Source organism: Coturnix japonica, chromosome 3, assembly GCF_054131305.1.
Source record: "Coturnix japonica strain WE chromosome 3, WE-NBRP24, whole genome shotgun sequence".
NCBI lineage: Eukaryota > Metazoa > Chordata > Aves > Galliformes > Phasianidae > Coturnix > Coturnix japonica.
In genome coordinates this window covers 81,043,947-81,059,523 of record NC_140665.1, presented here as the reverse complement: position 1 = coordinate 81,059,523, position 15,577 = coordinate 81,043,947, and the positions used below count along the sequence as shown (strand labels likewise).

At 40.1% G+C, this 15,577-nt stretch overlaps 1 protein-coding gene across 12 annotated transcripts in view; it reads left to right on the top strand.

The window, feature by feature from the left end:
- The window catches only part of PHF3 (PHD finger protein 3), a 45,976-nt gene continuing 30,399 nt past the window's right edge, over positions 1–15,577 (top strand). For 4 of the 12 annotated variants that reach the window (XR_014944885.1, XM_015859151.2, XM_085543828.1 and 1 more), the window contains exons 1-2: positions 1–207; positions 8,194–8,462. Coding sequence is in view for 2 of the 12 variants with exons in the window: in XM_015859151.2 (XP_015714637.1) it covers positions 8,219–8,462 (244 nt within the window). In the remaining 10 variants the exon portion in view is untranslated. Of the gene's footprint in view, positions 208–8,193; positions 8,463–14,336; positions 14,474–15,577 lie in introns of all 12 variants that reach the window. The other 8 variants (XM_015859157.3, XM_015859156.2, XM_015859153.2 and 5 more) reach the window with 4 other exon arrangements.

Sequence of the window (15,577 nt, the reverse complement as noted above, 5' to 3'; positions counted from 1 at the left end):
GCGGAGCCGCTCGGCTGACGGCGCGGGGGCGCGCTTACGGGTAAGCGGGCACGCGGCCGGCACCGCCAGCCCAGCCCAGCCAGCAGCACCGGGCCGAGACGGGACCACCCGCGGCAGGGGGAGCCACGCTCCCGCAGGCCACCGCCTCTCCCTTCACCGCGGCAGCCGCGTCCTTCCTGCCGGGGTAGCGCCGAGCGGCGGAGCAGGGTAAGTGGCCTCCGCTGGGCCGCGGCAGGGCGAGGGGAGCAGCGCGCGGCCTCGCTCCGCTGTCCCGGGGCACGGCGGGCGGACGAGGCCTGGTGTGGCAAGACCGCGGCCTGGCCCGTCGGCGGGGCCCGTCGTCACGGCTGGGGCCGGGCGGGCCGAGGCCTGCTTCCGTCGTACGGACGGACCGCGGGCCGGGCGCGGAGGCGGCGCCGGCCGTGGCCTTTCTCTGCCCCGCGGAGGCGGCCTGCGGGCCTGGTGGGAGGTCCCGGCCCCACTCCGCCGGGGATGACCTTGTGGAGGCCGCAGGCCCTTGGCCGGCCGGGGCCGGGCTCCGCGGTACGATACGGCCCGGCCCTGGCTGCTCGCGCATGCGACGGTCTGCGTGTCTGCCCCGGGGCCTGGCCCGTGCCCCATGTCGCGCCGCTGGCGCTCCTGTCCGCCATGCGCTGCCCCACGTGGGCGAAGCCTTCACCCTTCACTGCTCTTGTCTGTCTTCACCTCTGCTGCCTTCTTGCCCCACGCAAACCCGAGAAACAAATGCCAGTTTAGAACCAGCTGTGCCTCTGCTATTGGTCTGACCTGCTGCGGGCTCCTCCTCCCATTCCTCATACTTAGCATCATCAACAATTTCCGTGTTTAACTCTTATGTAAAGTACTTGCTGTAGGAAGTGTGGCACAAAGTGTGGTCATCCAGGGTGCCCAGGGGAGGCTGTGGCCTGGTGGCATTTCCAGATCCTGCTTTTGAATGGTATGGCCTCCCACGGGCAATGTGTTCATGCTTCCTTTGCATTGCTGGAGTGTAGTTACCTAATATGCATTATATATTAGGAGAGCTGTCACTCATGTGTTGACACACATTCCTTCAATATAGTCTGTGTGGTGGAGACATAGCCATGCAGTGAACAACTGTATTCAGACCCTCTTGGACCCTTTTCTGTGTGACCTGTTGTGGGGACCCTGCTTTAGTGGGACTAGGTCCATTCCAACCCCTATGGTTCTGTGACTGGGTGAGGAGCGCTGCTTATCGTAGGGTGAATTATTAGAAATCATGTGCAGAATGGAGCATGAAAATGGTTAAGGGAATGCAGGAGCATGGAATGACAACAGTGTGTAAATTCTCTTGGCAGCATTGTCTTTCAGGTGGCTGTTAATCCATTAAGTGGTCTGTACATTTACATTTGGAACTAACATCAAGAAGCTGAGGAAATAACATGATAATAATGAATATGGCTTTTTTTTTTTTTTTTTTTTTTTTTTTAGCAGTACTAATTCATATTAATTGTTCTTAATAAATTAATCTATTAAAGTTTGGGAAACTTTCGGAAAGTGAAGGAGATCTCAGAATAATGTCTTTAGTATTTCATGAGATAGTTTTGCTTTTTGCTTGAATGGCTAGTTTGTAGCTTGCAGCAGAACTGTGGTCAGCTCTCTTCTTGCTTCCCTACAAAGATTTTTCCTCTAATCTCAGTTCTGCTTTAAAGATTGTACTTATAAATATAGAGTTCAAAACACATTTTTTATGTATCGTCTGTTATTCAACCATTTGAGTTTTGCAAGTATGTTACATTTGTTAACCCTTGTGAATTTTAAGGATTCTACAGTGTAGAATTCATTCTTAAGTTGTCTAAGAAAACTAAAGCTCAAAGAGATCTGCTGTACACATTCTGCTGTACTTCTGTAACCTCTCTGGAGTGCTTGAGTTTACTCTTTCATGGAGTAAATGCTACTCATGTGAAGGGCTGAGTGTATGTATGGAGTTACATTAGCTGTTAACTTTACTGAAAGTGTTCGATTCTTTAAATGTAATTTTCCCTGAACGATGTAAGTATTATTGAATCCAAGTTATAAAAATGTTAAGAAAAATTATTTCTAGGAAACAACCTTTTATTGTCTTGTCTGCCACGTCAGATACCTTTTATGACTAAGGGAATACTTTTAAAAGGTGGTATTTAGAAGTAGAACTGACAAAGTGTGGTGAAGAGGATATGAGTGTTCATTACATAACAGCAAAATGAGAAATATGGGCAGCTTGTGACATGCATCTGAATGGTATTAGTGTGACCTCATTGGGGGCTGCTATATTGCCATGGAAAATCTCACAAGGTTTTACCACTGGGCAGGTGGTCGAGGTAATCCCATATATGTGTACAAACTGGGAGAAGCACTCCTTGAGAGTAGCCATGCTGAGAAGGACTTCAGAGTGTTGTGGTTGTTGAAAAACTGAATGTGAGCCAGCAGTGTGTACTTGTAGCTCGGAAGGCCAATGGGATCTCAGGCTCCATCAGGAGAGGGCTGGCCGGGAGGGCAAAGACTGTCAGCCTCTACTGACAGATGAAGTATTGGGTCCATGTCTGGGTCCCCCAACACATGTGGAATTTTTGGGGGTGGGTCTGGAGAAGGGTCAGGAAGATCAAAAAGCTGTAGCACCTCTCCTATGAAGACAGATTAAAGGAACTGGGCTTGTTTGCCTTAGAAAAGAGGCCTCATTGCAATCATTCAATATTTAAAGGGAGTTCATAAGCAAGAGGGAAGTCAACTTCTTACACAAGTAAATAGTGATAGGATAAGGGGAATAGTCTTAAACTAAAAGAGGGGAGGTTTAGATCAGGTGCCGGGGAAAGCTTTTCACTGAGAGTGGTGAGGTGCTGGAACAAGTTGCCCAGAGAGGCTGTGGATGCCCTGTCCCTGGAGGTGTTTAAGGACAGGTTGGATGGGGCCTTGGGCAACTCAATCTAGTACTTGATCTAGTAGCTGACAACTTTGCCTGTGGTAGGAGAGTTTGAACTTGATGATTCTTGAGGTCACTACCAACCCAAACCATTCTTTGATTCTATGATAAAGCAATTATCGAGGAAACTAAGGTTGGAAAAACAAAACAAAAAAAAATGTGGAAGAATATAGCAGCAATTATGGAAAAGGAGACCTCTGGAGGTCCCTTCCAACCCCTACAATTCTGTGATTCTTTGAAAAGTAATCTGTCTTCGGCATTTTTTTTTTTAAAATTTATTTTCAGAGGAATATTTCTTCTTAGTGAGCTTATGAATTCTACTGGTGTATGGAAACATGTATAATGTGTTTGTGAGTGATATAAAGAACTATAATCTTTGTTAACTTTGTGAGATTCAACAGTATTCACAGGGGGAGAGTCCAGCAAAGGGAAGAGGTTAGCTTTATGACATGCATTTGAAGGATATCCCAACATTAGGTTGTTTTTGTGACAGAACACAACTTCTAGTGATGTACTTAGTTCCTCTGCTAGCAGCTGGAATGAAAAGTTATTTGAAGGGTGGTTATCCTGTTGACCAGAAATCTATTAATTTTATTTTGTGTGATATAATTTAATCTTGTACAATTAGGAAAATATTTTTTCTGCATTTTTGTCTTCTAACTTGAAATCATTGTTTGAAAATTATTTTACTTCCTGGTCACTGAAAGGGATCAGGAGACATATAGATACTTATGGGATGATGTTTTTGGTATACAACTTTATCACTGTACAGCTATACAGCAATCCTGTTGTTTCAAATACACCTTTTGACTGCATGTTGCTGTTAGACATATCTTTGATGGTGTCCTGCCTGATGAGAGGTTGGTAAATTAGAAAGAGATAAAATCTGATTATTCTCAAAGGCCAAAGCTCAGCAAGCCATACTCTGAAGTTTGTTTGATTTATCCATTTTCTTGTTTGTTTTGTTTTTGATAAAGAGCACTGACATTTTCTGTAGTAAGTCATGAACTCCGGTGTTCATAAATCAAAACTTTGTGTTCTGTGAAAAATGTTTTGTCATTTCTTTTATTCTTTGAAGACTGCCCTCCGTGATGGGATTTGAGACAGTATGAACCAGAGGAAAAGCAGATTGCTGTGGGAACTGTAAAGATTCAATTTAGTTGCTGGCTGTGCCACTGATGTATTGTCTAATATTGATTTCCTTCTTTATCCCATGATATGTTTAGGTTGTGAGCTGTTGGCTAGAACCTGTTTCACTATGGAGGCTTTTGGTGCTGTGTTATCCATCAACACTGTAAGACTAAGTACAGCTTCTAATGCTGAAAACATGGGTGTATGGTAGCTTAGCATTAATTTTCATCTGGGCAATGGTAAACTTTAACATTAAAGTTTTGTATTCATGGTAGTAGGAGAGCAAAACTTGCCTGTGCTCAGCAGGCAGTGCTGGTTGATGGGTGAGTTACAAGTATTAGGATATGAGGGGTGCTTGAGGTGGTTTGTCACCTATGTGGAGTAAACAGGCATCTGGTGCGCTGTATGCTCTTTTTAGGTACAGTGTTTCCAAAAGCACTCAGAAAAGGATTCCCTAAACCACGTACTCAGTTAGCTAATTCTATGTCAGTTCAGGTGCAGTTTCTTTCTAATTTGTTGGAAGGCTGCACTTATCATTCACTGCTATCTGTGAAGATGCAGCATCAGCTTTTTGCTTATGTTTCACTTTCTAGGAAGCAGTTTGTCCAACTAGCTCTGTTCCATTTATACACTTTTCTGACCAGCACTTATAATACTACTGCTTGAAGACATGAATGTCATGTGAGATTTCTGTGGAGTCTGTTAGCTGCTGTTTAGACCAGACTTGCCTTGGGTTATTTGGTGTGTATAAGCTGAAGGAAAGTGTTTACAGGACAGCAGGCCAAGTTGCCTGTTTTCAGCATTGCCGTGTTTCTAACATCAGTCAGTCAATAACTAGATTTAAAAAACCTTTTAAAAGCATCAGGCAAGTTCAGTCAATCAAAAAGAAAGTCCACTCAGAAATTAGATAAATGAAATGGAAAGAATTACAATGTTACTATGCTGTTCTCGCAGCTTTAGACTTATGAGTCTAGTAGATCAGTTAAGTAAATGGGATCTCCAGCGTCTAGAATGCAGAGTATCCTGACTAGGCAGAGAGCGCTTTTCTCCTTTCTTTTGTTAGTTTTTCAGATATATGTATTTTTTTCCAGTCCGTTCCAAATCTCAGGCAATTATCACTATATTTAATGCAGTATTCTCATATCTTAATTCTGAGGACTTCATAAGCCAGACTTCATTTTAAAGAGACAATTATTAAAGATGCAGGAACTTTGTATGCTTCAATGTAAAATACAATACGTGTAGAAGAGGGAAGAAATCTTGCTCTTCTTGTGTAGCAAGAAGTTTATACATCTTTTAGTGCTGGTCCCTGCAGGTTCTACACCTCATGTGATGATTGATCTAGTAATCATAGAAATATTCAAAACTTGGTATGGTGCGAATTATGCAAAGAATTGAACGTTAGCTTCTTGAACAAAGTAAAACAAAAATTTGATTCCATGTGCATTGCTGGGATGCTTCTCTAACTGTCTTAGCAATTGTAGAACATGAGTTTTTAAATCTTATTAGATTTGCTCATGATGGGACTTCTTCTGACTTCAGGGTTTCCACTTTGCTAGTAAACTTATGGTGATGATTTAATGCAACACTTGGGTAGAACTTTTACTTGACCATAGAGCCATACTCTAAAAACAGACTTTTTGTTAAAATTTCTTTTGAATTCTCTCTGTAATTAGTTAGGTGTCACTGAAGATTACTGTGGCCATTATATTGTTGATGTTTGGACAATTATTTTGCAGCACATTTAGCATTCTGAGTGGTTGCAAGGTGGTCTTGCAGTACTGTAGGTATTATCCCCCCTGCCTATTACCACATAATTGAAGAGAGAGATTTGTTTGTCAGCAGCCATTTTTGGTAGCAGGAGCTACAATTCTACCAGAGCTTTTGTTACATAGAGCTGCTATTAATGAAGTGGACAGCACTGCCTTGGTAACAGAAGTTTTTGGATGAGTATTATATAGATGTTCTACTCCTGTAGAAGGGAAAACAGGCAAGCATAATTGTGTGTGTATTCAAAGCCACTGTCTCTACTTCATATTTAATCTTGGGTAGAAAAGATTTCTTAGAGTAATTTGTGAGTGTTGTTGGTGCTTGTTGGTGGCTGTTTGCCATCGTTTTATCCTGTGTTTCTTACTCACATGCTTGTGTGATGTAAGTGTTAAAAAAAACCACCAACAACAAAACATCCACCTGTCATTATAAGAGGGTGTTTCAAAGTTCCTATTGTGGCAGTTACAATTATTTTCCTACTTGGAGCAGCTTCAGCTCTTAAGCTCGCTCTATGTATTATCAAATTGTTGTAGCTACATTGCATAATAGAATAGATTATACAGTACAGCACAGCACCTCCTCAATTGCAGTTAGCTTTGCTTGTTGCCAAACTTGGAAATCATTTTATGAACTCTGTATGAGCATATGGATTGGTGTAGACACTTGCTGACATGCTGTATGCATAGATGCACTGCTTAATAAAAGATGTATTTTATTGGTGTAGGGGATTTTCTAATTACAACATTCCTGTTGTAAAACTGCTACTTTATTATATAAATACGCCTGATTTGTCATGATTTTTTCTTTTGGCTGCCTAGCTGGCCTGTATGATATTGTGCATTAGACTGTTTGTGTCATGCTCAATGTATGAATACTGAAAAGGCACCATGCTCTGCAAAAGCATCATGCTATACTTGACAGTTGTTTTCTACCTTATGGGAGAATGAAGAAAGTCTGACATTTTTTAATAATAATAATAATTAAAAAAAGCAGGTATTTTTCATGCTCATGTGCAGTTTTTGTAAACTTGTGAAAATAAATACATTTTAAAAATAGTTTTTTTAATGTTAGCAAGACAACTTCAAGTACATCTATGTCTTGGATTACCCCCTTGATCACTGAAATGGAAATAAGTCAGTTAATATGTATGTAAAAGAAAGCATACTTAATGCTGTAGAAAGCATAAGTAGATTGTTGTATTCTGTGGCAAGTTCCTGGAATAGGAATCTAGAAACTAATTCAAGCACCATGAACTGTAAATCTCACTTCTCTCCTTTTACCTTAATTAATGCATTCATTAAAAAAATCGTATCCTGTCTGCTGTGTGGGAGGAGGCAGCTGATAAAGGAAAGTGTGGGAGAGAATGTCCCCTTTTCCTGTTTCCAGAAGCCTGGACAGCTTTGTGTGTGCTGAAATTGGTCTTCCAGGCTTTCCAGATATTGCCAGACACTCCTCCATCTTCCTTACATCCTAAAATTTCCGTATTTACAATAATGATCTCAAAGTACATGGTTATGCTAAATTTCCAAAGAAGGATTTTATTGACTTCTTTCTGTCAAGTAGTTGTCCATTTTTTAATCAGTTGAATCTCTGCTGAAACAGCAACATTTTTGCTACTTTGCCGAGAACCGATAAAGGAAATTGAGAATTGCTTCTTGTAAATTATAGGTGCAGCCTCTGATTGAAGTTACTTAGGTCTTACCTAAACTTCTTCAAAAATGAAGTTTGTTAAACAGTCCTGGCCTTTCCAAGGCCCTCAGACAGAATGCTCATCTACTTGATTTGGGCTAAATTTTCACTTAAAACCTCTGTAACATTATTGAATATAATGATAAGTGAAAAAATAGTAGGGTAAAGACTGCTGCTTAAAAATAGTTACTTGCTTTGAAGTACTTGCTAGTTCCTGTGTGAGTGGGAATGTAATCTATCTTTCTCAGTGTTTGGCCCAGGTCTGTGCTGCTTTCTCAGCAGAGGAACAAAGATGTGCACTCAGAGGCTACTAACCAGGTTCCACACCACTCCCTATACCTTAGTTCTTTAAGGTTTAGACAACTTCTAGACAGGTGTTTTGCTTACACTTTAAGCACTCTATGGAAGTGGCAGCATTCTGGTGTTGATAGAGAAGTGATTAGCAACTTAGCATGCAGTTTCTTTTTGAGATAGCTAGAAAGAGAAATGATTTTATGTATGCTGTGAGCCATAATAAGCAATAAGCAGTTTTATTTTTTTTATTTATTTTTTAATAATTCTAGAATACCTTAAGAGTTCTGAAAGCAGCAGAAAGAATTTATTAGTTTCTTAGGTGTTTTACAATTTGTAGCTTATTTTCTTATGATATTTTTCTTGTCTTTCTATAGGGCTGAAAGACACACAGGACTCTTCATGGATATAGTTGATACATTTAACCATTTAATTCCTACTGAACACTTAGATGATGCCCTATTTCTAGGATCCAACCTGGAGAATGAAGTCTGTGAGGACTTTAGTACAAGTCAGAATGTCTTAGAGGATTCGCTGAAGATCATGCTCAGCGATAAGGATCCTATGCTAGGATCTGCAAGTGCCCAGTTCTGTTTGCCTGTTTTGGATAGCAATGATCCCAATTTCCAGATGCCTTGTTCAACAGGTAAATCTTAAAATTTTTTAAGATTACAGTTTAAAATACAGTAATTCTTCAGTGCCAATCCTTTTTCCATAATATAGAAATAATAACTTGGGATTTCTGTCTCTTCTCTGCCCCTTTAGTTGTGCTGTTTACGTGCTTGGCATGTACAACATGGGGTTCTTTTAATCTGGTCTGGGTCAAAAGTAATGAAGGCTTTGACTTGAGTATGTGTAAATAATTCCCAACTAAAATTGTGATTTGTTTAGCATAACAACTGTACCCGATTAGTGGAGTTACTTGGTGTTTTCAAGAATTTGACAGTTTGGGAGGAGCAATAGGAGCACTTGAGGTGAACTAGATTGCGTCTCTGATGTCAGGTTACTGTGTCAGTACTGGAAGTTCTATTTCTGAGTTGGTACGGAGTAAGCATTATGCTTTGGTTGTCTCGAAGGAAAATGTAGGAACAATAATACTATACTCTGTTTCTGCTAGGAGACTAAATTCTCATCTTCATTAGCTTGAGTGCTGTTATGGCTATGTTACTTTCTCTAAATTAAAGCAATAACCCAGTGGTCTACAGAACCAAAAGAAGACTGTTGGCCTTTTGCTGCCTTAGTTCAATGTGATTTGAGGCCATCTTTAATATTTTTGTTTACTCTTGTAATAGTCCCTATCCTTACACTCTTTTGTCTTTCAACTACCAGAATATGTTGTATCAGTTTTAATGTGCAGCTGAACCAATTCTATTCTCATGTTTTTTCCTGATTTCATGTTGGCATCTCTCTGCCATCATTTTGTAAACTTGTCTGGCTTTTAAGTGTTTTCCATTCAGTCAGAAAACAGCTGGATGTTTTGGAAGTTATGGGGAGATATTTGGGGGGCTTGTGGTACACTAGTGAAATATTTCTCCTAAAAGTGATCAGCAGTGGAATAATTAATATTGATGTTTAAATAATAACATCTGACTTTTTAAAGGTAACTTTTAAGCTTGCAATCCATTTTAATAAGTGAGCTAACTCACTTAATTATGGCTACTATTTCAGTCTGTAGGGAATCAAAAGTGAAAACACCACTGGAAGTAGTGAAGTCCTTGTCTCTGGAGGTTATTTAAGAGACATGTGGACATGGCATTAAGGGACATTGTTTATTATTATGTTATGACTATTATTTGTTTATTTTATTGTTTATTGATAGACTTGGTAGGTCATGTTGATGGTTGGACATGGTAATCTTAAAGGTGCTTTCCAATCTAGATGATTCTATGATTTTGTATCTTTAAAGCTGAAGCTGAGTACATTTCTGTGAAAGTTGCTTTGAGAAAGACTGGTGTCAGGCCTGTGTAACAACTTAAGAAATTTGTAGCAACCTTTTTTTCTGCTAGTATCAGTTATGGGTCTTTGTTCTGCTCTTTTCCTTGCTGCTGGGTTGACGTCAGTTCTTGATCAGCATTATTTACAGGCCTAATACAAAGTGATTACTTTCCAACATTGCACCAGTCTTGCTCAGCTTTTGCATACCATTCACACTTAACCAATCTTGTGGCCTTCTATGATGGAGTGATGACATTGGTTGACGAAGGGAAGGTGGCCGATGTCATTTACTTTGACTTGAGTAAGGCCTTTGACATGGTCCCCCCCACATCCTCATCTCCAAATTAGAGGGATGTGGATTTGATGGGATAAGAAATTGCTTGAAAAGCCGCAGAGGGTGGTGATCAATGACTCTATGTCCAGGTGGAGGCCAGTAACAGGTGGTGTCCCCCAGGGATCTGTCTTGGGACCGGTGCTCTTTAACGTCTTTATCAATTACATTGATGATGGAATCGAGTGCACCTTCAGCAAGTTTGCTGATGACACCAAGCTGAGTGATGCAGTTGACATGGAGGAAAGAAGGGATGCCATTCATAGGGACCTTGACAGACTTGAAAGGTGGGCCTGGGTGAACCTAATGGGTTTCAATACAGCAAAGTGCAAGGTTTTGCACTTGGGCTGGAAGAACCCCAGGCACCTGTACAGGCTGGGAGGAGTGATCCTTGAGAGCAGCTCAGCAGGAAAGGATCTGGGGGTCCTGATGGATGAGAAACTTAACATGAGCCAGCAGTGCGCTCTGGCAGCCCGGAAAGCAAATGGGATCCTGGGCTCCATCAGGAGAGGGGTGGTCAGCAGGGGTAGGGAGGTGATTGTCCCTCACTACTCTGCTTTTGTGAGGCCCCATCTGGAGTACTGTGTCCAGGTGTGGAACCCTCAGTACAAGAAGTATAAGACATAGAGCTCTTGGAGAGAGTCCAGTGAGCCACAAGGATGGTCAGGGGGCTGGAGCACCTCCCTTGTGAAGACAGGCTGAGAGAGCTGGGCTTGTTCAGCCTGGAGAAAAGAAGCCTGCAGGGTGACCTCATTGCAGCCTTTCAGTACCTGAAGGAAACCTATAATCAGGAGGGGAGTAAACTCTTTGAAAGGGCTGATAATAGCAGGACAAGGGGAAATGGCTTTAAGATGAAAGAGATTTAGGTTGGATGTCAGGGGGAAGTTCTTTACTAGGAGAGTGGTGAGGACCTTGAACAGGCTACGTAGGGACATTGTGGATGCCCTGTCATGACCTGGAACATGACCTGGTGGTGTTCAAGGCCAGGTTGGATGGGGCCCTGAACAACCTGATCTAGTAAATGTGGAAGTTTGGTGGCCCTGCCAGGCCAGGGGGGTTGGAGCTTCATGATCCTTGAGGTCTTTCCCAACCTGGGTCATTCTGTGATTCTGTGAATGAGCTGTTACTGCTCAGCTCTTTTCAACGTGATAATCTTACAGTATGTAATAGATGCAAATAGCATTTTGGCTGTCCATCCCCTAAACAGTTTAAGTACTTGTCTATAAAATAGAGCTAGTTTGATTTTTTTTAAGTTTAATTTCCAGTTGCTGCTTGTTAGAGGCATTTCCACAGAAAATGCTCAAACTGTTTGTAGATTGGATTATATGTAGTTCTTATGGGAAGAGTATTTGCATTATATTAAGCAGTACTGGTGTCTGACAGATACCAGGGGGGATGTGAATAGATACGTGTTGACTGTGTACTGATAGGAGGACCTTTGTTAGTGGCTTGTCCTGAATCCAGTTTGCGCTGTATCTAATGTTCTTACTGTTGTTCATTTAGATGACATTATTGATCTTTATCTACTCTGAGCTTGATCTGTAGTTGCCGCAAAGTAATGGGATGGCGTTGTTTTCTTCAGCATTGATTGAACGGTTGGTATTTGGAGAAGAAAAGATCATTTCCAGGTCTTCTAATGACACTGAGTAGAGATGGAAGTAATTTTTCATTACTTTTTATAAGATGGAAAGGGCATGGGTCAAATTAGCTTTTGTTATGCTGAAGTCCTTATAGGATGTGTCTGAAAAGTGAGTGCTAAACAGTGAAGATGTAGTTGGGTTGCTGGTTTGTGAGATTAAATGAAGCAGATTTCTGCTTCTGTAGCACCCTTGAGAAATTTTTTATTTCAGGAATCAAGGTATGGACTATTGGCAAATCTTAGGCCTCACTGAAGTTCTTGGGAACTTAGTAGCAATGGAATTTGCTTAGTCTGACCAACTGAAATAGGTTTTGGCAGTAAGACCGCGTGTCACTAGTAGAAGTTGACAGGCTGCTGTCTTTGCAAGTTAAAAGACAGAAATTGATGAAGTGAGGCATTCAAGAGTGAAACTCAAAATATGCTATAGTGTACTTGTGGCTGTGTTTCTGGTTCTGAGCTTCTTGTATGGTAAGAATGTGTTAGCTCTCCCAAAAATGAAATAATCAGTATAGGTAGATAATATGGAATATTTCCCAACAATATTTCATGGTTGAGTAATATGTGTTCATGTGTGATGGCTTTTTTATTTTTGTATTTGTTCTTTCTTATCATTTTTCTTTAATCAGAAGTGGAAAATATGAAGCTTAGGGTATGACATCTCTCTTTAGAGAAACACACATTTTTTTCAGTCTTGATGATTGCGTAGTGATAGGTTTTGTTCTGTTATTTCTTGCTATAAGATGTATGAAAATTTATCCACTAATTTTATGAGCTTGTGAGATTAGCAAATCAGACTGTGAAACCCCTTATAGCAGAGATTGTATGGTTTCATTCATTGCAAATAATGCAGTTATTTGCCACTGAGCTACAAAGATGTTGACTTGCAGTCAGCAGCCACAGAATGCATTCATCTTGCATTGTTGAATTGAGTATGATTGTGCATGCATACGTATAGATGCATAATGAAACTAAATAAGCATTGTTCATACCAAATGGATGCTTTCAGGATGGTCCCTCACAGGAGTGGTTTGATGTATTATGCATTACACGTGTAGTAGAGTGAATGGGATTTGAATTGCCTAACATACAGAAATGTTTGATTTTATGATGAAATCCAAAAGCTTTTAACTGGTTTGTTTTATAAGTATGTTTACCACAGAAGTATTTATTTCTAATAAATTATTTGGAAGACCGGCCCCCATACAGTAGTATGTAGAGGCTGTGGGCAACTATTGCACTTTTTTCCTGTCCCTCTGGATTGCTACTTGGAAAAGGTTTGCTCCAGGTGCAGTCTGTTCTTTGTAGCTTTAGCCTGTGTATTAATGAGTTCTGTTGAAAGCAGCATTACCTCTGCTAAAATCATGAACGTGTACTAAATGTTTGGAGCCAAAATGATTGTTCTGACTACAAATACTTCTTAGTAATAGGCTGAATGTTTTAGGTTCTTCAGGCTGTTTCCCTAAAATGGAATACCTATTTTTTTTTCCTCCTTGTATATTAAGTAATTTTTGGTGTAACTCCTAGATTGCAACCCAAAATGAGCTACAGTTTCAGTATTTTTACCTTTTTAGCTTCCTTCCTCCAAGCTGCACAGTGTCTTGTGACCAAGATAGTAACAAACTAGTTAAAGTTAGTTGAAGTTAGTTAGTTACTACCAAGGTAGTAACAAACTAACTTTGCTTAGTTAGCTAAGCAAAAGAAAGACAGTTTATTGTCAAAATAAGAATTCCAGTTCTACGCTTCAAACTTAACCTTGTCAAAAATGTGTCAAATTTGAATGTTTCTGTCTAATTTTGACTGAGGATAATAATTTCAAATATCTTGCTGATATTTTAAGTATTTTCTTCTCCTTCCCTTGTCTTCCTCCATCAAATAAGTCGTGTTTTCCTCAATTGTATGTTAGTGAAGAATTTATCACAGTTTTGTTTTAACGCATGGAAAAATTACTTAAATTTGGAAATCTTTTTAATATTATTGTTTAACACACATAAAAAGTAAGATGACATGGAAGAATAGTTTGGAAATTTAAACACTTTGCAAGTAACAGAGAGACTCAAACAATTGTGTGCCCCGGTGGCGCAGTGGTAGGAATGCCGCGTTGCAGCACTGGAGGGCCCGGGTTCGAATCCCCCCTGTGGCGCAAGTGGTAGAAGTGCCGCTCTGCTACACAGAGGCTCAAATCCCAGGGGTTGGACTAGATGATCTCTAAGGTCCCTTCCAACCCGCACGAAACTATTACCTATTAAGGTGATAGTGGTGTTTCTTCCATTGTATATATATGTATATTGACTATGACCCTTCTTTTTTTTTCCTTCTTTGCAGCTTCTTGTTGTATGCTAGTGTACACTTTTTCTATTCTGTATGGTTTTATTTTTCCTTATTTTTCTTTCTTCCTACTTGATTTTCTATCACACCTCTTTCTTAGTTTCTATAGATACTTATTACTGAGATCATTTCTAGGTATTTATTATTAAGATAATCTCTTTCTGTCTCTATATGCTTTGATTGGTTTCCTCTTTCCAAATCTGTATCTCTACCTTCTCTTCCCTTTCATAATTCAATTTTCTCATCTCCCTGTATCTATTACTATTCTTTGTCACTTTTTCCTTTCCCAGCAGGGTTCTGTGTTGAGTACTCCTCATCTTGCTGCACGTGGCTGTAGTAACTGAGTTGTAGCTCAGGTGTTTGAAATAGACAAGATTCTGTGCTTCAAATTCACTACATAAAAATTAAAGCTACAGCACAGAGTCTTGTAAGTATGAAAATATTTCCATTCTAATATTTCAAATTGTCAGTAATAATATGAATTTATCCATTGTGTTAATGAAGAAGGGTGTTTAATTAGATTAAGTTGTATAAGAACATGTAAAATCTGATGCTTTAACAAGCTGTGAAATCTGTTCTAGAACTGTTAAAGAAATTATCTGAATAGTCCTTATTTGTCCTATTATTTGTCTCATTATCTTCAATAATTATTGTAGTTCTGTATTTAAGGGTCCGAAGGAGGTGTTGGTGGTCTCTTCCCTGTGCTCATGCCCTGTCCCTGGAGACTTCTGAAGCAAGGCTGGATCAGTCTCTGGGCAACCTGATCTAGCTGTGGGTGTCCCTGTTCATTGCAGGGAAGCTGAACTAGATGACCTTTAAAGGACCTTTCTAAGGCTAATGATTGTATAGTTTTGTAGGAATATTTTCTTAATAAGACAACAGACACTAAAGTGTGGTACTGCTGAAAGAATGTCATCTTTCAGAAAAAAAGAATGGCTGGCCTGAGTTAGGATTCATCTTGTTCAGTTTTCCTAATGCTGGCTGTTGTCCAACATGGATATTAAGGGGAAAATAAAGTCTGACAGGGCAGGCAGTGTCATATTTTCCCCAGTGTGTAGCTTGTAGTAAGTAAGTAATTAAGGAGCATTTGGATGAGTAGAGCAACATTAGCTTTATCAGTCCTGTGCAGCTTGTGTATGATATCTATGTGTATGTATTAAGATAGCTGTGTGGCTTGAAAAGAGCTGCTGGTAATTTTCAGAAATACGCCTTTCCTCTAATCAGAGGAAATACAATGCAGTAATTAAATAAGGTGGTTAAAATTAAATGACTGACAGTAATTTCTCACCTGAAGGTACTCCTAGCTTTCAGCTCCTGACAGCTTTCTAATTACAGAGGTTCAGAATGCAGTTCAGCAGGTGTCAAGCTCAGCCTTACTTTAAAAGGCTATTTAAAAACTTTCTCATTTCTGAACTTGGAAAAAAAAATAAAAAAATCTCTTTGTTAGTTGTTCCTGTCATGTAAATGTGGGTTGAATGACAGTCTCAACTGGCATGATTATTCATCACTACTTGGCTTTAGTAATGTTTTA